The 26,634-nt window shown below is 44.6% G+C and overlaps 1 protein-coding gene across 5 annotated transcripts in view; it reads right to left on the minus strand.

Moving 5' to 3' along the window:
* The window catches only part of DOCK11 (dedicator of cytokinesis 11), a 1,133,414-nt gene that overhangs the window by 652,419 nt on the left and 454,361 nt on the right, over nt 1-26,634 (minus strand). For all 5 annotated transcript variants that reach the window (XM_086918718.1, XM_086918717.1, XM_086918722.1 and 2 more), the window contains 3 exons: nt 15,361-15,545; nt 15,203-15,268; nt 3,123-3,215 (listed from right to left, as the gene is read on the minus strand). In XM_086918718.1, the coding sequence (XP_086774844.1) occupies nt 3,123-3,215; nt 15,203-15,268; nt 15,361-15,545 (344 nt within the window). The remainder of the gene's footprint in view (nt 1-3,122; nt 3,216-15,202; nt 15,269-15,360; nt 15,546-26,634) is intronic.

Consider the following 26,634-nt stretch of genomic DNA (forward strand, 5'->3'; position numbering starts at 1 on the left):
CCAATTTAGCAGCGGCAGTTTGAACTCTTTGGAGTCTGTCTAACAGCGCGGACGGGGCCTCGAGCAGCAGCGCATTACAATAGTCAAGGTGACTAAGAATGGTGCACCTGACTATTAAGGCCCGGGCCCGTAAGGGAAGGAGTGGCAAGATCTTACGAAGAGAGCGAATGAGGGCCGAGCAGGTGGACACTGTTTTCACAGCCTGGGCTTCCATACTGAGTTTGTTGTCCATCATAACACCCAGATTGCGGACAGTGGTGACTGGCTGTGGCTTATCCGGAGTTTCAGGGGGCCAAAATTCCGCCGGGAACGGGCGGGGAATCCGATTTCCGGCACAGAACAGAACCTCGGTTTTGGAGGCGTTGAACTGTAGGGAATTCTTGTGTAGCCAGCCAGCCGTGTCTCGCAGACAGTCATGAAACGATTCCAAGGGGATTGATTCCTCACCCTCCCAAGAGAGGATGAGCTGAGTGTCGTCGGCGTAGTTAATTGCTTTTAGCCTGTGGGATTTTAGTAACGTGATCAGTGGTTTAAGGTAGACGTTAAATAAAATCGGGCTGATGGACGAGCCTTGAGGCACCCCGTGGATCACCGGGGAGAAGGCCGATTGAAACGGGGGGAAGGACACAGCCTGCTTCCTATCCAGCAGGAAGGATTGAAACCAGTGCAGGGCAGTGCCGCCCACCCCAGCCTCCTTTAGTCTCTCCAATAGAATCACGTGATTGACCGTATCGAATGCGGCAAACATCAACTTTTTAACTATTTTCCTCCTAAATGCATTTGCAAATTACATCAATCCTATTCATACCTTTCCCTATCCTAAATTGACATCAACTTTTTAATGATTTTCTTCCTAAATGCATTTGAAATTCCTGACATTTTTTGTGTAATTTCATGTTTTAAAAAAATCTTTAGCATAGCCCTAACGCATGAATATACTTGATTTATGAGCAATTTAATTTACTTGCATAATCTTAACCTTTAAAGATATATATATATATAAATATATATAATGCATCCTATTTAATATCCTAAGCGTAACTCTTATGTGATGTATTTATTTATTGTATAATCATTTAAATTTAAAACCTCAAACTTTAATCGTTAAAAATATGTATTTAATTTAGATTTTATTTAATTTAATAACCTAATCTAAAACTTTGTATATTTTTACTTAATGTATAATTAAAAGATGGCATAAAACTATCTTTAATCTTTAAATATATTTAATTACTGTAGAGTTAATTGAATTTCAGAACCTAAAACTAACCTTTAAATGATGTCATTAATTGAGCACATTCAATAACTTAGCTCATCTTTTAGATAGACTGAACTCATTCCTAAATAATTTAACCTGGTTGTCCCTAACCCTAACTTTAAAGATATTCAATGAATTAATTTTTGTTTAACAACCAAAGCCTAATATTTCCAATGAATTTATTTGATGTATACTACAACTTTATTCATAATATGAAGTTTTATTTTGTATTTAGTAATACCATTGTATTTATTTTCATTTGGTTTTAAATGTATGCATATTTTAAGAAAGTAACTTTGAATCTTTCAATATATTTTTTTGACATATAATGAATATAAATTAATTCACTAACCATATCTTGAAATATATTCTACATTTAATTGTGTCAAATACATTTGATGAAGTAGTTGTCAATGATATAGTATGATGCACTAAATGACATAGTGGTTTTTATGTTGAGGAGTACTCATGTAGTGCTAACTCCAAGTATAGCCCTCATTTTAGTAGAGGGTGTACCTTTCAAGGTGGGTACGTATCAGGGAGAACCTCCATATTTAATGGGTGTGTAGCAAAAAGAATTTCTCCACAGAGGAAATATGTTTTCCCCTTGGAGACAAAATAATTAAGAGCGAAAATGTATCTTTGCATCACAATTAGGCACATAGATATTCCACAACAAAACATATATGTGCACATTCATGGAAATCTACATCTGGTGCAGAAGTTCAGAAGTATTCGTTGAGAATCCCAATAAACTTGACATGTGCTCCAAACATAGGGTAACCCTGCAGGAGCACCTTATCAACTTTCACAGCCAGTGCTTTGTTACTAGGACTTAAAACACTTTTTTAATTCAAATGTGAGGGTTATAAAGATCCTTACACTAACGTGGCCATCATGAATCATGAACATTATTGGATTTAAGTGGCCATTATGAGTAATGCATAGAACTTTGCTCATCAATTCAATCTGTAATAAATACAAATTGAGCTATACCAAAAGGATAATTGTAGCTAATGATGTCTGCGAAAGCAAATGAAAATATAATTTCTACGGCACACAGTACAAATTAGGGTTTTAAGCAAGTTCCCTTGGTATAAAAACAAACTCAGAGGCTGAGGGATTTAGTGCCGATTTGTTGAAGGCTCTGTACCCTGGTTACAGCACACTTGCACGAAGCCCAACTTTAACAAGTCGATGCTATTTTAATGGATTGTTACAGTAGTGCAACTTCCAGATGTGTATTAATTCCTTACATGTAGAGCACAACATATGCATTGTAAATAGTACACAAAAGAAATTGCATAAGGTAGAGGTCAGCTGTAAAATTGCAGCAGTGCCATATCTTATTGCCCAAAAAGTAGGCAACATAAAATGGTGTAAGGGTACAGACATTTGCAGGTCTCAAATACTTCAACCACAAAATGGACACAATGGTGTATGAGCGTCATTTTCACCTCACTAACACGCATAGGCATAAATATGCACAGCTGGATACTCAGGGGTTGCTGAAATGAACACAACTACATGAAATGTATCATATATATATATTTGAATACAGTTGGCTAAATGCACACAGAGCTTTCCAAGATACCCCATGGTCTATGATTGTTGTTTACTGAGAAGTGGCTGTACAACAGTCTCCCCATCTAAATGTCACTCCTCCTAGCGGCATATTGTGGAAGTTGCTCAGGAATAATGGGTGATGTTGGTTTCAAACAAGCACAGCCCCCACTTATACAACGTCACAGCAGATCCAGTATTAAAATATGCTAAAGCTCTTGCTGTGCAATCACTACCCCTCTTATTCACACTTTGCATAGGGATTGAAACAAAATCAGGGTCTATGTCATTATGGGTGTACCTCATCGTAGAATTCCGGACTTTGGTTATGATGCAGGACGACTGCGTATGCACTTGATGTAAAAATAGGTCCTCCTGCTTTGCCATAAATACACTGAAATGAAGCACAAATACGCAAGATTTGTATGATTCACATTGTATAACAGGATAACAGGAGAAGAAAGAAATATAAGTTTACCATTAATTTGTTAATTAGTTAACAGCAATCCTTAGAGTGTTGATCACGACGCACTGCAATGAAATCAATCATTGACCTTCAACAAGGTCTCATCATTGATCTACAAAAAAGACTAATGCCAGATTCATCATAGACCCGTTTTGCGAGTCCTTAATAGCGATTATTAAGGAATCGCTATTAAGGACTTGCAAAACGGGATTCATGTAGGAATTGCTAAATAAATTGCGATTCCTACACATTCCTTATTTGCGATTAGCAAATAAGGATGCGATTTCAAGGGTGCCAGGGGTGTCCAAAGGACACCCTGTAGCACCCCTGAAATGCAAAATACATTGGTGTTGCGCACACACATGTCCAGAGGACATGTGTGTGTGTAACATGAAACTTAGAAAAATGCATTTAAATGCATTTTTCTAAGTTTTTCGCTATCTACCACGAGGTTTGACTTCGTGGTAAATAGCGCTCCTAAATTGCGAATTCGCAATTTTTAAATGTTTTATGAATAGCATTTAAGGAATCTCTAATAGAGATTCCTTAAATGCTAAACCTCGCAAAATTGTGAATTCTTTAATAGCGATTTTTGCAATTGGGATGATGAATCCCAAATGCAAAAATTGCACTCGCAAAGGGCCAGATTCTCAGAATCTGGCCTTTTTGCGAGCGCAATTCGCTTGATGAATCTGGCTGTAAATGCTTAGAAAGAGTTCAAAAAGATTTTGCTGAGCTTTACTCCTGAAAAACTCCTAGCTTACTCCTGGAGGCCAGGGGTAAAGTAGGAGTGCTACAAGAGTAAGTTAGACCTACTTACAACAAAATCTTTCTGAATCGAGCTCTATCTTTGCCAACATTCAATTTGCTTTACCTACTCATGAGCACTTAAGCCTGTCAATGTTTATCTACATTCAACATTAGGTACATGTCATCTCATCTGTATTTATCTTAATTTATTTTATTTTTAATTATTTGTTACAAATTTTGAGCCACTATAGACATCAAGAACTGGGCCAGGTTAACAGCGTACAACTTAATGCAAAGACCTCTATTGTAAGAGAAAGCAATAGGGAGTGGCTCCAAGTGCTTACTCACACCTGGCTGCCTTCTCCCTCCGTGATCCTGTGGCTGACTCCCCTTTCCAGCCCTACCTTTTCATGTTTGTTTTTTCCTACACCCCTGTCTCTAACCCTCATCCCCCACCCTCCCTCATGCTCCAGATAATTTGTATTTTTTTATTTTATGCTATGATTACTGATGAAACTTTGTGCAACTTGTTCTCATGTAAAGCGCTCTGATACCTCCAGACCTAGCCAGCGCTATATAAAACTCTTCAAATAAATATATGAATAACTAAATAAATAAATGATTATATCAAATTAGCTCAGCTAATAATTAACAATTCTCCAGCAGGTCAAATTAGTTGAAACCAGGGCACCCACCAAGGCTGCCCTTTTTCTCCCTTGTTATTTGCCCTTTTTATTGAGCCTCTAGCTCAGTCTATCCGTCAAGATATAAATATTGTATCGCACCTGCCCACGGGCACCTAAATAAAGTTATCTGCAAATGATATGGCTCTTTTTTGACTCTTACAGTTAATATCAATAGGGCAGTGCAATCATTTAGGACCTTCATGAATCTAAGGGGCTACAAAATTAATGAAGCAAAAAGTAAATGTCTGCTGTTTAACACCTACCAGGATGTCCTTCCGTTATTGTTGAAGGAAAATTATAAAATAAGCCCAAATTTGTATCTGGGGGGATTTTATTCTGAGGAACCAGAGGCAGTTTTTTAATAATAATTTCAACCCCTTGATGAGAAAGGTCATTAATTTATTTGAAATATGGGTAGGCCTGCCAGTAACAATTATTATGAGGTCAGCCCTGCCTGATTTCCAGAGTTATTGTATGGCATCAACCATCCTGCAGTTATGCTGCTTCTCAATGCCCACCTCTACTTTTGATTATTCTATTCTTCTACTCAGGTACAAGAATTTGGGTGTCCCTGATCCTAGGTGGTGTGTCTTAGTTGCCAAATCGCCCAAAAAGTTAGGTTTAAGTTACTAAACCTCATTTGGCTCTTTATATTAGATATAGAATCCACCAAATTAGTGCAAAAATCCCATAGCATTATTTCAAAGCCTTTTTTCCCACTCTAAAGGAAGAAACAATAGAAAAATGGATGGATTTATATTTTATAAAGGTAAGGGATTTTTTAAGGGACCAAGTTTAAATCGCCCCACGCCCTTTTCTTGGGAAAGATATTTCATATGCATTCTCATATTATATATATAGCCAAAAAAGGGCCATTTCCACCAATTTATCAGGGGAAAATATTGAATCTTCAAGAAATAGGGTTAGACAGCTGTTGTGGGATAATAGAGTTAATGCTACTTTGTGTTACTGGTACAATGTATTGTATCTGGGACCCGATGACATGGTTTAGAAGATAAGATCTAAATGGGAAAAGCACACGGATAAATCTAAAGGAAATATATTAGGAAAGATATTTTGCTCTTAGTTACTCAGCTCGTACAGGCGCTAATTTCCATCAATTGACTTTCTTTAATGGATCGATGCTGTACCTTACTTTGCAATTAGTCAATAGTATGTTTCCTGGCACATCTAGAAACTGCCCGAAATGTGAACAGGTAGGGGATTGGTTGCATAAGTTGTGGACCTGTGGAGACGTTTTGCAGAGGTGTGTTCCAGATAGTAGGTAGGATAATTGTCAATATTATTATTATTATTATTATTATTAGTAGTAGTAGTAGTAGTAGTAGTGCTTTGTAAAGTACACAGCAACCTGCAATGGGTTTCCCAGGGCTATGCCTCTGCACGGACTTACTCAGAGAATGATAGTATCCTTTACTCAAATTATCCAGGTTTTAGTTGTTTTCATAAAATAGAAGGAGACTGATATGATCTCAGTGACTCTGGCATTGCCTTCCATAGTTTGGGTCCTAGGTGAGCACCCTAGGTAAAAGAATGTATAGCTTTCTGGGCGGGTTCTTTTTACTCTAAGAACTGAAGAAAGGAAAGTTGCTAGACCATAGGGAGCGGTGTGGTTTGTAGGCTGATACCAAGTGTCTGAGATACTGAGGGCCTGTATTTCAACGTAGTTTGTACATATAACATAATGTATTTATTTATTTTATTTATTTTATTTATTTTAGCGATTTCTAAAGCGCCTGGTGACCCAAGGGCATCCCCGCGCTATGTAACTTGAAATCCTAATGAGGGGGAGAGAGGGGGGAGGCGACAGAGTGGTGTTATTTAGGAAACAGGTGGGTCTTTAGTTTTTTGCAAAAAGCAAGGTAGTTGGGTTCTAGTCTGAGGGCGCGAGGGAGTGCGTTCCAGCCCTTAGCCGCTTGAACGGAGAATTGTCGACCTCCTGTGCGGGTTCTTTTGAATCTGGGGATGCTGACTAAATTCTCATTTTGAGATCGTAGGGATCTGGTTGCTATGTAAGGTGTGATCATTTTACTGAGGATCGCTGGACCGGATCCGTTGTAAAGCTTGTGTGTAGTACACATTGCTTTAAAGTGCACCCTCTGGCGCACAGGGAGCCAGTGCAGGGCCTTGAGGGCTGGCTTAGCGGACATTCTGGAGGGAGTGTTAGTAATCATGCGTGCTGCCGCGTTCTGTGTCCGCTGGAGTTTCGTGATTGTAGACTCGGGAGCCCCCAAGTAGACCAGGTTGCTGTAGTCCAGGCGGGAAAGCACTAGTCCCTGGATGAGGAGCTTCCTGGACACAGGTGGGAGTAAGGGCAAGATTTTACGGGTCGTGCGCATGAGCCCAAAGCATGTGCCCGATGTTTTGGTTGCTTGGGTTTTCATCGTGAGCTGTGGCTCAAGCCACACCCCGAGTGTCTTGATTTCGCGTTTAGGAGGGGGAATTTCTCCGAACACATCGGGCCATAGTGTGGGAGGGATAGTTGTCCATTGCTTGCCAAGTAGCATTACTTCTGTCTTTGTCCCATTCAATTTTAGTGCTGAGTCGTTCATCCAGTTGTGGATGCCTATGAGGCAGTTAGTCAAATTTTCAGGATGGTCAATCAGTTGGGACAAGGAGACGACTAGTTGGGTGTCGTCAGCGTAACTCACCATTTTTATGTTGAATGGTGTTACCACGTCCTCGAGGGGGGCCATATAGACATTAAAAAGCGTCGGGCTCAGGGAGGAGCCCTGGGGGACGCCGTGGGTGAGTGGGAGGGTGGATGAGTGATGATTATCGTCCCACACTTGAAAAGTGCGTCCTGTAAGAAAGGATTCGATCCATTTGATTGCTGTCCCGGTAAGTCCAGCATTCGCCAGTCTTTGCAGAAGGACACGGTGGTTGACCGTGTCAAAGGCTGCACTTAGATCCAGGAGGATCACTGCCACTGATCCTCCTGAATCCAGTAAGCCCCTTGCCTCTTCAATGACTGCGAGAAGTGCGGTGTCCGTACCCTGGCCCGGGCGAAATCCGGTTTGGGATTGTCGGAGCAGGTCATTAGTTTCAAGGAACTGGGATAGTTGGATGTTTACCAGTTTCTCAGTGATCTTGCTAATGCCAGGGAGCAGGGATATTGGTCTGTAGTTGGACAGGTCCGATGGATCTAGCTGAGGTTTTTTCAAGAGTGCTTTGACCACAGCACTCTTCCAGCTGTCGGGAATAGTACCGTGGGCGAACGAGCAGTTAATGAGATCCGTAATGGTAGGTACAATTACTGAGGCTACGGTCTTGAGGAACCTGATAGGAGCTGGGTCCAAGGGAGATCCACTTTTCATTTTTGATAGGGTTCGCTCAACCTCTAGGGGGGTAACAGGTCGGAATGACTGTAGCGTGGGGCAGCGGATGCTTTCAGTCTGATCGAGGGGAGTTCGGTTTTCCGTGAGGCTGGGGGAGCTGGGTGGTGGGAGGGAGGCCAAGATGTGGGTGATTTTATCGTTGAAGAAGTTCGCTAGCTCATTACTTCTGTCAACTTTGGGGGTGTTGGAGGGGGAGGTGGTGGGGACCTTGATCAGCTCTTTGACGATTAAAAAGGATTCCCGGGCTGAATTAGATGCTTCTTGTATTCGCGTATCGTAGTAAGAAGCTTTGGCTGATTTAATGGCCTCTTTGTAGAGTTTGACCGTAGACTGGTAGGCTTCTTTGTTGGCATGTTGCCAGTTTTTTCTCCAGAGTCGTTCGGCTTTTTTGCAGTTTTTGCGAAGTGTTCTTAGGTCTGCAGAATACCATGGTGCTGAGCCATGTTTGCCGTTTTTGTCTTCTCTATTTCTGAGTGGGAGTACTAGGTCTAGGGAGGCGGTAATCCAGTCCCTGAATCTTCTGTCTGCCGTAGAAGGATCTCCGGCTTGAGCAGGGATGTTTTTTTCAAGGGTCTTAGCCCATTCATCCGTGGGGAGTCTGGACCAGGTCCTGTCCTTACTAAAGGTGGGGGGTGTTCGGTTTTTCCTGAAGGTTCCAGGTAATTGAAAGGGGACAAGGAAGTGGTCTATCCAGGGGAGGGGAAGGGCATCCTTCGCTAGCATCGAGGGCGAGCTGGTAAAAACAGGGTCTAATAGGTGGCCCATAGTGTGGGTGGCTCCGGAGTTTAATAGGCGGATGTCAAAAGCCGCTAGATCTTGAATCAGATCAATGGCTACCGAGTCGGCCGGGTCTTCTAGGTGGATGTTCAGGTCCCCGACTATCATATAATTTGATAGGGAGTGGGCCTGAGTTGTGACTAGGTCTAGAAGAGAGCAGGTGAAGGGACCTGGGAGACCGGGGGGCGGTAGACAAGGAGTCCTGTTAGGGAAGTGGTTGGGTTGAGTGTAACGGTAAAATGCAGACTTTCTGCATCGGTAATCTGAGCGTCGTGGGTTTGAAATGAATTCTTTTTTCCACAGGTAGCCAGTGGAGCTCATGCAAATGAGTAGCTTTTAGAGGTAAATTTAGTTGGTTATAGAAGCAGCCTAGTGGCAGCTTTTTCTGTTTGTTGCAGTCCCTTTAGGACACCCTTAGTAACACCCAGATACAGAATGCTGCTGTTGTCCAGTCGGAGAGGCTCAAAGCCTGTATCACTATTCTTTGTGCTGGTGATGGAAGGCAACCCAGAATCTTTCTCAGCCATCTAAGCATTCCAAAGTAGATAGCCGCTACCTTAGTGTACAGGGTGTTCATTGACAGCTTGCTGTCCTACCAGAAATCAAAATTCTTAGCAGCTGGCACGGGAGTGGGGTAGGTCCCAAGAGTCTTAGGCCACAAATGAAGGCCCCGCAGCTGGGGCTGATTGCCTACCACCAAGATTACGGTCTTGTCACCATTCAATTTCAGGTGGCTAGTATTCTTTCAGGCCTGCACTTTTGACAGGCAGTTATTCAAGACACCTGCATTCTTGTTTTCCTTGGCTGCCAGCGAGACAACAATCTGGGTGTCTTCGGAGTATGAGAACTGAGTCAGGCCACAGCTGTCTACAATATCAGTCAAACGATGTATGTATATAGACATTCAGCATAGTTGGGCTAAGTGTTGAGCCCGGCTGTACCCCACCGGAAATTGGGTATATTTGTGAAGGGGAACGTTGTTTACGATGCAACTTTTAGCACGCAGTGCTATTACAAAGCGGTTTTTAAATCGCATTCTATTACAACGCATGACTCTGTGGGGCGCTCAAGGATAGGGAATACTTTTAATTTATTATCCAACACCTTCCCTAGTGTCAACGGGGACTGGTGTTGGAATAGTAAATTAAAATATTCACTATCCAACACCCCTTTGTATTATGCGTTGTAAAAGAATGCGTTATAAAAACCGCGTTGTTACAGCATGCGTGCTAAAAGCATGCGTTGTAACAACGTACATCCATTTGTGAACAGTGCGTATACTTGAAAAGATCAGTGAACAGTGTGTGTACTTAAAAAGATCGGTCCTGCAGAAAGGACTTAAACCATCTCAAAGGAGTGGCATGCACCCCAATTCCTTCTAGTCTTTGCATCAAGAGGTTATGACTAACTGTCTCAAAGGCGGCACTTAGGTCCAATAAAAGCAGAAAAGCAGTGCCACTTCTGTCCAACTGAGCTTTAAGATTTTAAAAGACTCCCAGTAAGGCTGCCTCTGCGCTATCTCTGGCTCTAAAGCCTGATTGGGACTGATAGAGAAGAACATTGCAGTCAATAAACATTGTGAGATGATTATTTAAATGCTTTTCCAGGATCTTTGTCAGTATTGAGAGAAGGTCTCTGGGTTTCCCAGTTTGAGATATATAGGTTTGGTTTTATCAGCAATAGTTTGACCATGGCGTGCTTTCATGCCTTGGGAACATACCCTTCCCTAAGAGAGGTGTTCAAATGCTGTGCTAGGTGTTCTGACACTTGTGGGTCCAGCTTACCCAGAAGCCTGGGGAGTAATGGATCTAAAGGGGAGCCTGATTTAATAGCAGTTGGGAACTCTGTGAATATCCCAAGGTCCAAAAGGTTCACATTTGTTCAGCGTACTGGTCTACGTGGAGATCTCTGCATCTGATCATGTCCTGATAAGTTCTGGGTCGTACTTTCTCATGATCCATCCAGAGAGCTGTCTGGAATGGTTGGGGGAAAAAGGGGGGTCAGAGTATCAGCTACTTTTTCCACCCTCCTAGACATTTCTGAGATGTCACCTGGCTTGAAGGTGGCTTGAGCATCAGCCACTTTTTCACAAAAACGCATGCTCATTCATCATATTGGGGTTGCAACATAAGAAAGAACTGGGGGGGGTAGCTTGAAGGGATCTGATAGGCTTTTAACCATTTGAAAAAAGGGTTTTGGGTTGTTTTAAGCTTTAATATTATATCTAAGAAAAAATAAGTTCTGGAAGTATGACAGTTTTTGTGATACCTCTTCAGCTGTTGTTTGTAGACTTTTATCAATTTGAGCAAAGGATTTTTGCCACATTTTTTCCAGGTGTTTGCACTTTCTTTTATCTTTGTGCAGAGCCTTGCTAAACCATGCACTAGATGGAGAGTGGCATTTGATGCATGACTTGGGTTAGAGGTAACACAGCATTAATTGATGATCGGGGCTAGTCTTTAATGGTGGCTGAGTCCGCCTCCACTGGATGACTCATAGCTTGTCAGCCACTCTTTAACCTAGAGTTCAAGGCATACATACATTTTAGACCAGTTCCTCAATGTCGAGGATATGCCATGTTCCTGGTTGCTGGGTGTGGATGGGATATCAAAGGGGAAAGGTACTGCAAAGTGTTCCAACCACACCAAGGGAATTGAGGAAACGGTTTGCATTCCCTCCAGATTTGAAAACAGGGGGTCGAGCTGATGTCTGCCCTATGTGTAGGCGGACTATTAATGAGCTTAATTTCTAGGGCTTCTAGATCCTCTATGATTGTTGAGGCTGTGTTACATTCCTTGCCATCAAAGTGAATGTTAAGGTCACCTAATATTATGAACTTACCATATTTCATGATATACGGCAAGAGGATCTCTAAGACATGAGTGGACCAATCACCCCTTACTTTAGAGGACTATACATTAGGGCTCCTGAAAAAACAAACTTGTTAAACAGAAGGCTCTCGCAGTGAGGGATTTCCACGTACTCCAGTGGTACTGTGATTTGAAAATAATCACAATCTCCCACTACATCCAAACCTGGCGATCAAGTCTGATCATGCTATAAGCAGTGGGTAGAGCTGCAATTATATCTGAAACCAAGGCTTCGTATGCCACGTTTCCATTAGAAAGAGGGTGTCCGGATTGTGATCGGTTGAGAAGACGCTAATTTCCCTTTGGTGCTTCACCAGGGAGCGACAATTAATACTGAAGAATTGATATTGAGCAGTTTTCTTTTCAGTAAGTTTTCTTGTGGGCTATGACCTGTCATCAAGTCAGACAGTTTGTAGTGGTGTTTACAGGTTGTGCAGGAAATCGCAGACTTAGAATCACAGTGGGCACATCTATTATTGTTGGCAATTCGGTCAATTGAGGTGAGGTAAGCATCTGGCGTACTGGGACAAAGAGCGAGTAACCGCAGTGCTGTGTTCACTAGCCTGTCTGGTGTACATTCAGTCATCGACGGGCGCGGACAGGCTTACCTTAGGTGTGCCTACAGTGCATCTGCTGTGCGATTGTGCCACACCCGTGTTTATATGCACCTTGCTGGGAGCGTGAGACAATTGCCTTGGGAGACAAGAGCACTGATTGCTCTGCAGTGAACAGCCCAACAAGATGGCCACCAAATTGCAATGTAATGGTGCTCTCCATTTCCCCCCCAAAATTCAGATACAGTCAGCTATAAATGACAGTCTAAGATCACTATTAAAGTTTTTTTTCTCGTATTTAGTAGCGCTTCGAAAAAAGTTCATGCAAACCTGTACCAGTTGTGGTGGCTAACTTGTCCGCGCCATGGCCGTGTTTATATGCGCCTGGCCGGGCGTGTGAGATCATTGTCCCGGCAGACAAGAGTGCTGATCGCTCTGCAGTGGACAACCCAACACGGCGGCCGCCCTATTGCCTTGCAATAAAGCTTTTATGCTTGAAGTTTGGAACTCCCCGTTTTTAAATGGTATATCCATCCTTCACATAGAATGGCACCTCTGGGTATTTAGAATGGGGAGATGCCAGGGCAAAATGATATGGAGCATTTTATTTTTATTGCAATGCAGGTTGCCCGCTCCCTGATAACCACTTATTAGAAATCCACCACTGCTCCCAGGTTAGCAGAATGGGAGGGAAAATGCAGAATGTTAGCAAGCGGGAAGCCGGGTATGGAGTCATTCGCTCTTTACGATATTATAGAAAATTGAGGAAATGGGCCTGGAAAGAGTAGTGTCTGGTCTCTGGTACAGTTGTTAGTGCTATTATAGAAGCAGATACATTTTGGAGGTGGCAGCGCACTGGCATTTTTAGAGTTACAATATTTTTTTTAATTGTAGCACTGGCACTTTAAGGGAGCACTGGTACATTTTGACGTTTAGCACTTTAGGATATACAATAATCATGGATTAAAATGAATTACAGTTACTATGTTTGAGCTGTTGTGGGAGTAATCTACTTTCCCTAGAATAAATGCACTTTAAGAGAGCATGGGCATATAGCCATGTCTGAACTGGGGTGGCAGAGTAGGCTAAAGAACGGTGATGGATCAAACCCAGATCTTTTGACTGGGTGTGAGTGTTTGATTGGTTCAGATGCTCCGTCCATCACCACCCCCTTTTGTACTGCTTTGTTCGCCATAAGTTGGCAGGGTATGCTCAGACGTGAGTCCTTTGCTCACTTTGCCACTGGATTCAAGCAAGCCGGGCTGAAGACGGCTGGAATGCCAGAAACCGGTCCTCGGAAGCTTGTTTCAGGTCCAGGCAAGGCATGGTTTGGCAGTTCGGCGGGACTGTTCCCATGAAGCACAGGGTCAGACTGATTTGCATATGGCCATGTCTGAACTGGGGTGGCAGAGTGGGCTAAAGAATGGTGATGGATCAAACCCAGATCTTTTGACTGGGTGTGAGTGTTTGATTGGTTCAGATGCTGCGTCCATCACCACCCCCTTTTGTAGAGCACATTGACAGGCACACAACCATGTGTACATGCACATAAACACACATGCATGAACAGAGACAGACACAAATGTGCATCTGTTCATTGGTTGTCTTACGTGTCTGCCTTTCATTCAGTAAATACACACATTTTTCCCTGGTCATTTTCAATGTGCCAGAAAGTGGCTGTGTTTTACATTGAACACTTAACTCTACATCAAGCCCAGAGATAAGTGGAATACTTAGGACTAAGGGTTCCAGAGCACACACATCGCACAATCCCTAAGGTCAATGGTTTGCTTGTGTCTAATGCCAGCCCAGTCTAGATTTCTGAGCAGTGACTCCAATGCTTGCTAGAAGCAAAAACCTAAAATGATATTAACTTTCAGTTGTTATCATTTTATGTTTCCTTTGCGGTCGGGCGGGTGGGCGGGGCTGCTCTGCTCTCGGAGAAGGGCAGGGGAGGAGTGGTTTGCCCACTCCTAAGTGAGCAATGACTGTTTGGTCGACCCTCTTGGGCCGCCCAAATCAGTCATGCGCACTATTCCACTTCTCCATGCAGGCTGCATGGCAGAATTATGATTGGTTATGGGGAGGGAGCCTGACTGCCTGCTTCCTGTTCCTGAAATCGGAAGCAGAGGAGCAGGAGCAGAGATGCAGCACCCAGTGGCGGCAAGGTAAGTGATTTTTATTTTATTTGTATTTATTTTCTGGTCATTCCCTCGATCGCCAGCCCCCATGCAACCTCCCCACAGCACCCCACGCTCACCCCCCTACCAGCGAGACGTGCCAGCCGCAACTGATTCTGAGTAATCGCAAATATTAAAAACCAATGGAAAAATTGTATTATATTTTAACGTTGTAATACCCACTGAAGTAGTGATTTCTGAAAACAACATTTACGATTTAAAAAAAGCATAGCAAATAAACAGAATGTTTGTCCACATAATAATGCAGTATCACATATAATGCTATGAGTAGGACCAGTGCTCTCGGGTTACCATCACCCCAGGGCGTTCAACGAGCACTAGAAAATTTGCATCCATGCCAGATGCATATGAATTCCATTCATCTTGTCATGGGTTCCATTTATATATATTGCATGTACATTTATCGGACATGGATATTTTGAAAAGCTGCCATAGATGCTCTCATCATGGACATTTGTGGGAGACCCATGCGACAAGGTGATACCCACCACTTTACATAAAAACCCAAATTAAGTGTATTTTAAAAGTTGTTAGAATAAGCCTTCCAGACTGCAGCAGAACCGCAAAGGAGTGCTCCAGGTGCCTCTGATAAACACTTGAAAAATCGAATTATTGCCACTGGGTGTTAATTGCCCCGATTGAATGTCTACATGGAGGCTTTTTTCTTTCGCCCTCAGTGGAATATGTAAGAATAATACTACATAAGTAATGTACGAACCTTTAAAGAGCGAGCCTCGTTCTCATCGGAGTCCCTGAACTCTACACAGACAGCAATGTTTCTTGCCTGGAGGGAAACAACAAAACTTCACGTTACGTGGCAGGTAACTCGCGTTACATTTCATATATTAGATTGCTCCTATTTACAGGTATTCTTACCTTGGCAAATGTTTTTTGGTTGTCGTATTTTAAATGCATGGGATAGACATACAGGTGGTTCTTGTAAACAGTAAATGGGTAGCAATATTTTGTTGCTTCGGGTACAAACTCTTCGACTTCAACAGCGAGTGTTTCTGCATTATTTTCAAAGGGCTTTATTGGCACGTACGAGGAAGTTAAAGAATCTGGATAGTAAAAAAAATATATTCATTTTTACTTTGATATGCCACGATAATACACCATAGTAAAGTGGTTTTAACAGCAGTAGATATGCACGAAGTTGATACTGAAAAATGCATATTTTCTTATTTGTGCATTGATTTATCTTCTGTGGGGGTCAGGGCCGGACTGGGAACCACAACCGGCCCTGGCAAAGTGCTCGGCCAGCCCCCCCTTTGGTGGTGCTGCCGAGCTCTTTGCCGGGGTCGGTTTTCGGCCGTTTTTGATACAGGGCGATTATGCAGCTATGCTGGAAAAACGGCTCTGTAACAAAAACGCCCCCCAGGGGCCCAAAACCGTCCCCCACCCGTGCGGCACGGGTGATTGCCCGGTGCCCGCTATAGCCAGTCCGGCCCTAGTGGGGGTTTACAACATTAAAACCTAGTAGACATTCAAGCATATTTACCGGTTAAATAAATGTGGAAATATACTAAGTTCAGCTCATTTTTCCACGAAACCCAAAATAAATATGGATAAATACAGATAAAAGTAGCAAAAAATAAATCTGGATAAATACATTCGGAAATGTAAATAAAAAAAAATACCATAAAACCGGGAGCCTTAACCATAATCAACGCAACTTTAATCAATCTGACTTCTGACTTTCACATTTTTGGTGAAAATACTGATTTTACGCATTTTGTGCCTTAAGAAACATCAACTATATTCGTATATTTCAGTTTCAAATATCATCCAACTCAATTTCCCCTGCTGATTGCTGAATTCAAAGATTAACGAGATGACAATTTTATTTAAGTATAGTTAATGTCATCAATGAATGGAGAAACCATACTTAAATATCATTTAAACAGGGTAAAAATGCTGATTTCTTGTTCTTATTTAAATTGCTTTGTTCCACTATCCATGCCAATTCCTGTTAGCCTTAGTTTGTTCTCACAGGAGCAGTTACTTCAAGAAGACACTGATTATTCAAAAGACTACCCAACTTGTTACCTCTTCATTTAAGGCATGATGTTTTGAAGCTTACAGTCCCTCCTAGTAAGATACGTAATGACCTTAACCTTGGGCTCCTTGTTATGAAAAATAGCAACAATGCCAAAAACAACAAAGACATTGCTTTGATTGTAAAGCGCATAAATGCAGGTTTGCCTTCTCTTGACCATGGTGTCTTAAAATAGGAACCCTCAACTACTTTGTCTTACTGTGTCCTGAGTATGGAGAAGCACCACCTGGTTCTTGGGGTCCTCGACAACCTTGCACCAGCTATATCAGTGGGCTTCCAAGATGACTATTTCCTGAGTAAAGAGGGCACCCTGGTTGGTGCTTGAAGCACAGCACTGCCACCGTGGCCAGACATCCATCTGGGTTAGGCAGAGGTATAACTGGGGGCTTGACTAAGCATGGTTCTCCAAAGGAGCACAAGGCACCATCAGTGGGCTTAGGTAAGGCTGCCTTGAGCATAGAGGAGCACCTTCAGCTGATGGATTAAGGTCTGCCCAGCTGTCATTATCCAGCCACCCACTCTGATTTTCTGAAGGTCACGCTAGGGTCTGCTCTTGCTGATGGAGATGGTACCTTGATCAGACATCATGGTCCAGCATTCCAAGTAGAATTTGTAGTGGTCTGACTGGGATCTTGTCCGAACATCACACAGCAGATAATGGTAGCACTCCATATTGCTTAGCGTATAGAGGGACACCACCAGGTTGTGCCTATAGCCATAACAAGCTGCTATGCCGTTGCCATCTATGCAGGCTTCCTGAAGGACTAAATGGGGTCTCTTAAAAGCATGACATGTCAGAAGAGGATAGACTCTTTCACAAGCTTTTGAACCTTATCACTGAGTAACGAAGGGCCATTCCAGCAAGAACCAAGAGCAATCTCCAGCAGCCAAGCACAATCCATGCATGTGGGCTTAAACTTTTCTTTGTTCTCCTGGCCACCTGCTATCATAGCAACAAGTATCTGGAAGATATTCCTTAGCTTTGCGATGAGTGGACAATTAAGAAAATGTGCAACAGCAGCCTCCTTATCTTGCAACTGAAAGAGAGAGGGGTTGCCGAGTTGGAATTGGGAAACCACTCAGATGTGGGGATCATACTGCAGAAGAGTGGGTTCTGTTAGACAAACAATCATATGAAGTCTCAAAGGACTTACAGACCTAAACAGCATGCATGCCATTCTGGCCCAAATTCAGAAATCTGTCTGATGTCTAGACCAATAGAAGAACACAAAACCTGTGCAGAACACACCAAAAAAAGAGACAAAGTGTGGCAGTGTGAGAAGATGGGTTTTAACTGCGGAGAAGGTGACTCCTTCCCCAGTTATACATTCAAAATCCTGTTAGGTCCAACATACAAGTTCAGTAAACAAAGCTGGGCTCAACACTTGATAGCTATGGCACAGAGCAGACAGGTGTATTAAGTATTTAAAGGTACCAAAACAATTAAATAGTCAAAATACAATAAGAATCCCTCAACCAATGTCTAAGAAATAGAGGAATATCTAAGAACAAAAGGCACCAGAATGACTAAAATCCAATAAGGGAAGTCAAAGTAATGAAAGTTTAAACTTTTAGGGAAAAAAGCACCAAGAAAAGTAAAGAGCCAATCAGAAGTCACTGTTCCTGGTTGACTGGAACCTAGAAGTAATTTCTGGCTGGCTGTGATGGAGCGGAGGTCGGATACCCCAAGCAGTTATTCCATGTCAAAGATGTTAACTTCTGACAGACTGACAGCTGTATCTGGCAAAGTCCTCTCAAAGTTGAATTGATGTGGTCTGGCTGAAGCAGTTGCTTTTTGAGGAAAAAAGTTCCAAGCATCAAAATTCAAATTTTGCAGGCGTCAATGTCCTCTTGTCTGCCACATACATGTTGTGCATTTGCCTGATCAAGATTTGTACTCTTTAACCTAGAGCCTGATTTAGAGTTTGGTGCATGGGTTACTCCATCACATATGCCTCAATACAAGAGCCATAGGATATAACACAGTTGTAATAAGATTGACAGGATATGAGCTATGTTGGTGATGGTGGAATCCGCCCACCATACTTTGAATTAGGCCCTTTGCCTTTTCTATGGAGCTCAAAATCCTCATGCAGGGCAATGCTGAAGTGGTATCTGACAAAGTCTTCTTGAAATAGTGTACCTTGAGGCGCCAGAGGTCTTGAAAGTCCACATATTTTTTAATTCCAAACTTTTCAGACTTTCAGGAACAGTTCCTCTTGGACTCTGCTAAGGTTCCAAGGACCTCAGATACAGCACATAGGGGCCAGGACTCACTCCATCAGAGGCCACGAGCAGGGTAAGTCAAAGTCCAATTGCTATGGGCATTGTGGGAACTCCATGGAAAATTCCACTTCCAGCATCTTGTGTCCCTGTAGCCACACAAGAAGTCAGCCAACCAACCCTTGTAATACACTTCTCGGTCATGGGTACAAGTGGAAGAAAGTCCAGCCGCTCAGGCCTCCATACTGGTCACAGACAGCAATTCCAGTACTCTTCTGTTCTTCCACAGGTCCAGATGTGATCTGAAGAGCTGCGGGTGAGGTGACACTTTTGTAAGATGCACTAGCTAGTGAGTTGCTACTCCTGGATATTATATTCCCGAAACAATGAGAAAACAAGTTTCTAAGGTGCAATCATTGCTACTTTTGCAGTACATCATGTTGCTTTATGGCAAACTGTCGAACAGTGCACGATTCTCAGGCAAATCCAATATGGCAACCCATTTCTACCCTTGGAGGCTGCTTGTGTGCCAGCCAGGGGTTTATGTAGGAAAATGAGCAGTTCATTCCTCTTCAACAAGTACCAAAGGGGCGCTAGAGGGCGCACATCAAGATGGCCACACTGCTGTGAGGCTCTGTCCGGCCGAGTCACAATCCGCCCATTATCAGCTACATCCAGTGATATTTACGCCAGCCGATTACCTCAGTGGCTTCCTGATCCCTGGCTGTGTCCACTGGTGGCGATTGTGGCCCTGGAAACTCACTGAAGGCAGGCTGATGAGTTTATACCAAGCTGACATCGCAGCTGCTAGATTTGGGGGTCCCTAGTTGGCACAGGTAGGTACTTGTGACAAATGGGGCCCCTTGCCTCTACTCAGGGTAAGGGGGTACACTCCTAAAATAACCCCTGCTCACCCCCTTGGTAGCTTGGCACGAGCAGACAGGCTTATCTCAGAGGCAGTGTGTAAAGCATTTGTGACCACATACAGTAGCCCAGTGACAATACTACAAATGGACACCACACAAGGTTTATATCAAAATAAGTATTCTTTATAAAGATTTGACACAAGACCATAAATGACAAAAATACACAATACTATACTTAAAAATGGTTATTTTAGCTTAGTTCAGTTCAGTTCTTAAGAGGCGACACTTTGCGTCAATGTACCTTACGATGCATTACGCTTCCACAACAAGCAATGTTGCAGCGATGGGAATGCGGCAAAGTTCCAGTGCAAAGAAATAAAGACGTGAAGATCTTCCAGATGTGGCACGCTTCTATGAGGATGCGAGAAATCTCGGTTCGATGGGTCGACTGCAGCAGCGACACCCTTGTTCAGTGATGCGACGGCAACAGCCTCAGCTGTGGCACTCTTCTCCGACGTTGCGGAAAGCTTCCGCACAATGCGACAACTACAGCGCCTACATTCAAGATGTGAAGTCAGCAGCTCCGACGACGGTGCGCTTCTCCGGGGAATGTGAAGCGCTTTTCTCGATGCGGTGCAATACGACAGCTACAGCGCCGACATCCACGATGTGAAGGCAGCAACAGTGATGGCAACAAGCTTCACTTCATTGCGAGACTCTTCTCCTGATGCGGTGTACTACAACAGCTACAGCGTCGACATCCACGATGCGACGGCAGCAGCAGCGACGGCGACACGCTTTCTCTTTGTTGCGTGACGCTTCTCTCGATGTGGTGTAATACGACAGCTACAGCGCCGACATTCAAGATGTGACGACTGCAGCAGGGACGGCGACACACTTCTTCCTCATTGAGTCCCGCTTCCAGCTCCTTGCGACACGCAGTCCCTCAGAAGGCCCAAAAAACAGCAGCAGGCACCTTCAAAGAACTCTGGGGAGCTGGGGGTTGACGTCTGTTGTCCCTGAGACTTCAGCAGGAGGCAAGATCTTTTCCAAGCCCTTGGAGATCCTTCACAGGTTGAAAATAAAGTACATCAAGTTCCTTTCTCCTTCCTTTGGCAGTCAGGCAACAACTGCAGGCCAATCCCCCAAGCAGCACTTCAGCTTAGGGATAGTCTCTCCTGAGTTTCTTCAGGTTTCTCTCCTCAGCAAAGGTTTCTTGTTGTTGTTCAGAAGTGATCAAATTCCTTGGGATCAGGGTCCCAATATTTATACCACAAAATCCTTTGTCCTCTGAGGGCATAGGGGCCACACTGTTTACATGACTCCTGCTTTCCTTTCACAGTGCAGGGCAGAAACATCAGACGCCTCACAGGAGGTGGAGCCAGCATTGTGGAGGGAAAGCACAGCAATGACGCACTTTGTTGACAGGATTCCGTCTCTTCTTTCACTGTGCAGGGCAGAATCATCAGCCGCAACCCAGGAGGTGGAGCCAGCATTGTGGAAGGCAGGCACAGCCCTATTCAAGGTTCAGGTGCAACTCCTCCCTCCCATCTAGATGCAGATATCTCTATTCACCACTGGGCTGATCCATTCTGTCTCCTGGAATCCGCCAGCCCTGTCACTCACAAACTCCAGACAAGAAATACACAACCTAGCAGAGGAAGGCTTAAAAGGTTAGGCAAGAAAATACTTACTTACTAAAAGTGGTATTTTCAAACACAGAATGTTAAAACCAACTTCACTAAAAGATGTATTTTATCATTCTGAGTTCAGGCATACTAAACTCGAATGTCCACCATATTCTCTGAGTCAGTTAGGATTATAAGATGTAATAATCTAACTGCCCATTCTGGCCTATGGAGAACAGGTAGCCTTGGAACACGAAAATGGCTGTAATTCACTATTAGGACATGCCACACACATCAGCGTTTATCCTACCTTATACTTACAATGCACCCTGCCCTTGGGCTTACCATAGGGGTGTCTGATATGAAGAAAATGGAAGGTTTAGAGCGTGGCAAATGGGTGCACATGCTCAGTCAACATGGCAGTACCAGACTGCACACAGGCTCTGCAATGGCAGGCCTTAGACACATTTTACAAGGCTGCTTCTGTGGGTGGCACAACCAGTGTTGCAAGCCCACCAGCAGCATTTGAATTTACAAGCCCTGGGCACACTCAGTGCACTGTACAAGGGTCTGACAGGTAAACCAAACAAGCCAATCATGGAATCACTAATCCATACATTAATTTACAATAGGGAGAGCATATGAACTTTAGCACTGATCAGCAGTGGTAAAGGGCCCAGAGTCATAATACAGCCAACAATAGGTTAGAAAAAATAGAGGAGGAAGGAAAAAAGTTCAACAGCGGCATAGAAAATGGTGGTTGCCGCAATGTCATAGGCCTCCCTGCACTGTGGGACTTTGGCGTGTCGGCCTAGATCCTCATGCAGCACCCTCTGCTCTTCCGGGTGCTGCGCCCCGTGGCTGCCATTGACTACCCTGCGGGGATACTGTGAGATCTGCGTCGGAGGTGTGCAAAACTGCCTGCTGTGGCTGGGCGATCTGTGAGGCCCGGGTTGAGTGCGGTGAGCGGACCCAGGCGGATGGGGAGGCCCCCCTCGGTGCGAACACTAGCTGTGGTTTCTTGAAGTTCCGGATGCCCGCCGGTGCTGGTTGCAGTGAGTGGGGCTGTGGCCCGGCCAATGCTCGGGCTGCGGAGGCGGGTGCGGCTCTTGTGCTAGGGCCGCAGTGGGATGGGTGTGGCTAATCTGAGCAGGGCAGCTGCGGCCAAGAGAGTAGACATTGTTGGGCCTGCTGCAGGCAGCTTCACTGGGGCACCTATCCTCCGGCCTCCCCAGCTGGTAATACAATCTGCTGCAGCATCGCCCACCCTGAAGGCAGACAGAGATCTATGCGTGTCACCAACCCCTGCATTCTGCTGTGACTAGACTGGCCCAATCAGAGAAGCACGTATTGGCAATATTTATTGACGCATATTGGACCTGCTCGGCCACCTTCTACCCTGTAGGAGTCTAGCAGCACTCTGTGCCTCCCGCAAATGGGTGTACCCCAAATCTGCACTGCTGTTGTTGGGATTTCGGGGGGTGGTAGGGTAGGTTATTGGGATGGCTTTGGCATGTTGGGGCAGCTGAAGTGTTTGGGGGATTGGGGGTGTTTGGTTCGGGGAAGGCAGAATGATGGTTATATTAGCTCGGACAACCAATATGTGGGTATGCGATTGAACTTTGTTTGTCACCTACCTGTTGTATTTTTTAAACGCACCCCTATGGCCGGCCTTACATAATGAATAATTTAATAAAGTTACTTACCTGGAATGTACGTGGCCTAAACACGCCTAAGGTGATTAGATCAGTGTTTGCATATTTAGACTGCATGGGAGTGTAGATTGCCCTCTTGCAAGAAACTCATTTAAATGTGGAATCAGCTAGCAAAGTAGGCACACGTTGGGCAAGTGCGAAAGCTGCGTCTTCCTTTTCTACCTACTCTAGAGGTGTTTAAACACTGGTGAAAAAAAGGTGTACCCTTCACTGTGTTTAGATCTGAAGCAGACGATTGTGGGCGGGTTGTGATAGTGCATGGGCGCTTAGGTGGAGAGAGTGTACTGATTGTGAATGTCTATGGTGCAAATGTGGATGACCCCTCATTTTACTCGGATGTGCGGCATAGAATATCGTTGTTTCCTCCGGCAGCAATCATATGGGGGGGGGGGAATTAAAATTTGTGCTTAGATGTTACCAAGGATAGATCTGGCAGCAGCGAGACCAGGCCCAAACGCGCTGCAGACATGTTACTGGGGCTTCTGGACACTGGCCATTTGTACGACGTTTGGCCCAAATGTCATCCGGCTGGTTGGGAGAGCACGATTGCTTCCTCGGTGCACGGGTCCTGGTCAAGTATTGATTTTTGGCTGGTCTCGGAGATGGTCTGCACTTGGGCAGTAGCGGTGTCGCATGAGGCTCGCACTCTGTCTGACAACTCCCCGGTCCTCCTCGCGCTACAGCTCCCAGCATATCAAACACCACCCTTTGCGTGGAGGCTTCAACCTTCAGAACTCAAAGATCCTGTATTTAAGCAGGCTATATCCAAGGCAATAAAACATTATTTAAGGGAAAATGAGGGAACAGTAGACAGCGCAGGAGTGCAATGGGAAGCATTCAAAGTTACCATAAAGGGAGCTTGTATAGGGGCCCAATCAAAAAAGTCTTGCGCGACATCAGACGCAGGATACAAAAATTAGCATCTGACATCTCTCAATTAGAACGGGAATTCAAGTCCAACCCCTCCACTGCAAAATTAGCTGCAATAAGGGAGCTTGTCACAGACCATAATGAGACAGTTGACCAGGAACTGCTACATTGCTCCCGGCGTAGAATAGCATGTATTATGGTGAGGGAGGCCGCCTGAGCCGCTCTCTTGCACAGAAGCTCTCAGAATCACGTAGCCATGAACACATAACTGAACTCATTGATGAAAATGGGGTATCCCGCCACTTGACTGCTGAACTCTGCGATATCGTCTTACAGTTTTATACCAGCCAGAGAGTCTGTGCCAACTGTGGAGATAAATGCATATCTTGATGATGTAGCACTTGGGTGGCTGTCCACTGCTCATTCAGGAGTATTTTGTACAACCGTTTGATGAGGAGGATGTTAAGGAGGCCATAATATCCCTACCAACCTGTAAGGCTGCAGGGCTGCCCAGTGAATTTTATAAAGCATATGCGTCAGACCTGGCTCCTCGGCTGCTGGAAGTTTATGCAGAGGCCTATGAGAGGGGGACACTGCCGCCATCTCTCCGGGAAGCTCTACTTGTTACACTATTAAAACCAGATAAGCCCTCAAATCGATGCAGGACGTACCAACCTCTCTCGATCATTAACATCGATGCAAAGATCTTAGCTAAAATGATCGCTGTTAGGATACAACCCCTGGTTCCCCTACTGGTGTTGCCAGATCAGTCTGGGTTTGTCACGGAACGCTCCATGACTCACAACTTACGCACGCTTTTCTCCACTTTGCATTATTTTGAATCAGATTTTCAAGCGGTGGCGGCTAGATGCAGCAAAGGCCTTTGACTCTCTGCAGTGGCCTTTCATGTTCACTGTATTGAGTAGGATGGGCTTTCCTCCCTTTTTTTCACAGTGGCTCAGGGTGCTGTACAGTGATCCGGTTGCCCATATTCGGGTTAACGGGTGGGTGTCATCATTGTTTCCCATCCAAAGGGGCACAAGGCAAGGGTGCCTCCTGTCACCCATGCTCTTCTCTTTAGCCCTGGAGACCCTCGCATTTAAACTGCACCAAAAACATGCGGCAGCTGCTCTGCGGTTCAGGCAGCGGCCATTGATTGTCTCCCTTTACGAGGATGACATGCTGCTATATGTCCACGTGCCCACTGTGCACCTATCTGCGTTACTCAAGGAGTATGTACAGTTCGAGAGATTTTCTGGTCTAGGGATAAATTGGTCCAAATCTGTAGTGTTTCCTCTAACCGCGCACACAAAAGAAGTGAAGATGGACTTCCCACTGTCCTGGACTTCCGACCCTGTGAAATACCTTGGGGTTTGGGTACACAGAGATCCCTATATAGTCGTCTCTGGCCCCATGCATTTCTGAACAAGCTGCGAGATGGGCGCACCTACCCCTCTCTCTGGCGGATAGGATAGCGGTAGTAAAAATGTTTTTTTTGCCTAAATTATTTTATATTTTTGTCAACATCCCTATAGAAATTGAACATGGCGCTTTTCCGCACTCTCCAATCTGCGCTTTTAACATTGTTTGTGGGGAGGTAAGAAGCCCAGATGCAGATGGGATCTGTTGGTGCAGCCTTTTGACCGAGCAGGTTTTGAGGCTCCAGATCTTCGCCTTTATTACCTGTGCGCGCAAGCACAATTTGCGCACTATTGGCATTTCCCACCGCGTTTTCCGCTCCATGAGGCTATTGAATCAGATGCTGTTCTTCCTGTCCTGTTGCAAGCAGTGGTCCTTTCAGGAGGATCGGGAGGCCCATGGACTGTGATCAACCCTACACAATGCACGGCGTCGGCATGGCGAATGCTTGCGTCACGGGCTCAGCTATCCTATTTATCTGCTCCACTGCTGCCACTAGCCTCCCATCCTGATTTCTATGCGGCACGGGAGGCGACCACCCTATGAGAGCTTGCTGCAGCGGCATCTCTCGGTAGGACGACTTATATAAAGGGGGGGCAATTTGAAACACTGCAAAAGGAACAGAGTGGTATAAATAGTAGCTTTAAGTTCAACTTTGCATACGTCCGGGTTCGTCAAGCTGTTCGCGCTGCATATCCAGAATACCCTGCTGAGCCCACTACTTTATGAGCATTGCAGATGCTGCTGGCGGGAGAGGGCCACAAAGGGCTAATCACAATACTTTATAATGCCTCTTTACATGAACGGAATCAGGAGAAGCATCCCTCTTGCTTACGCTAGCAAGCAGCGTTGGGCATTCCTATTGCACCGGAGGTCTGGACGGCGTGCTGCCAACTCATGGGTCACCTTACAGCCAACTGTAATCTTAGAATTATTCATTTTAAATTCCTGCATCAGGTATATTACTCCCTCTTACAGTTACACAAGTATGGTCTGAGAGAGACTGCTAACTGTGTGAGATGTGGAGCAGCAGATGCGGATTTTCTCCATGTTGCCTGGATGTGTATGGGTGTGTTTGCTTTTTGGACTGCAGTGGTGACCATTCTTATTGATATTGCGTTGGAGCCTGTGTGCTGTACTCCTGAGCTATGCTTGCTGGGCTACGTTAAACGTCTTAAGCCATGTAACAGGCGCATCGTTGCAGTTTCTACCCTCTTCGCAAAAAGGGCGGTTGAGCAGTGCAGGGGAACCAGGACCACACCCACTGTAAAAAATGGCTCCGTAACTTGATTTACTGTAAGGATCAGCTACAGATATACGAGGAGGAGCTGCCAGAGTCATCTCACCCCAAAGATTTTTGGACCCCCCCT

The sequence above is a fragment of the Lissotriton vulgaris genome, chromosome 4_1 (genome assembly GCF_964263255.1).
Source record: "Lissotriton vulgaris chromosome 4_1, aLisVul1.2, whole genome shotgun sequence".
Taxonomy (NCBI): Eukaryota; Metazoa; Chordata; class Amphibia; order Caudata; family Salamandridae; genus Lissotriton; species Lissotriton vulgaris.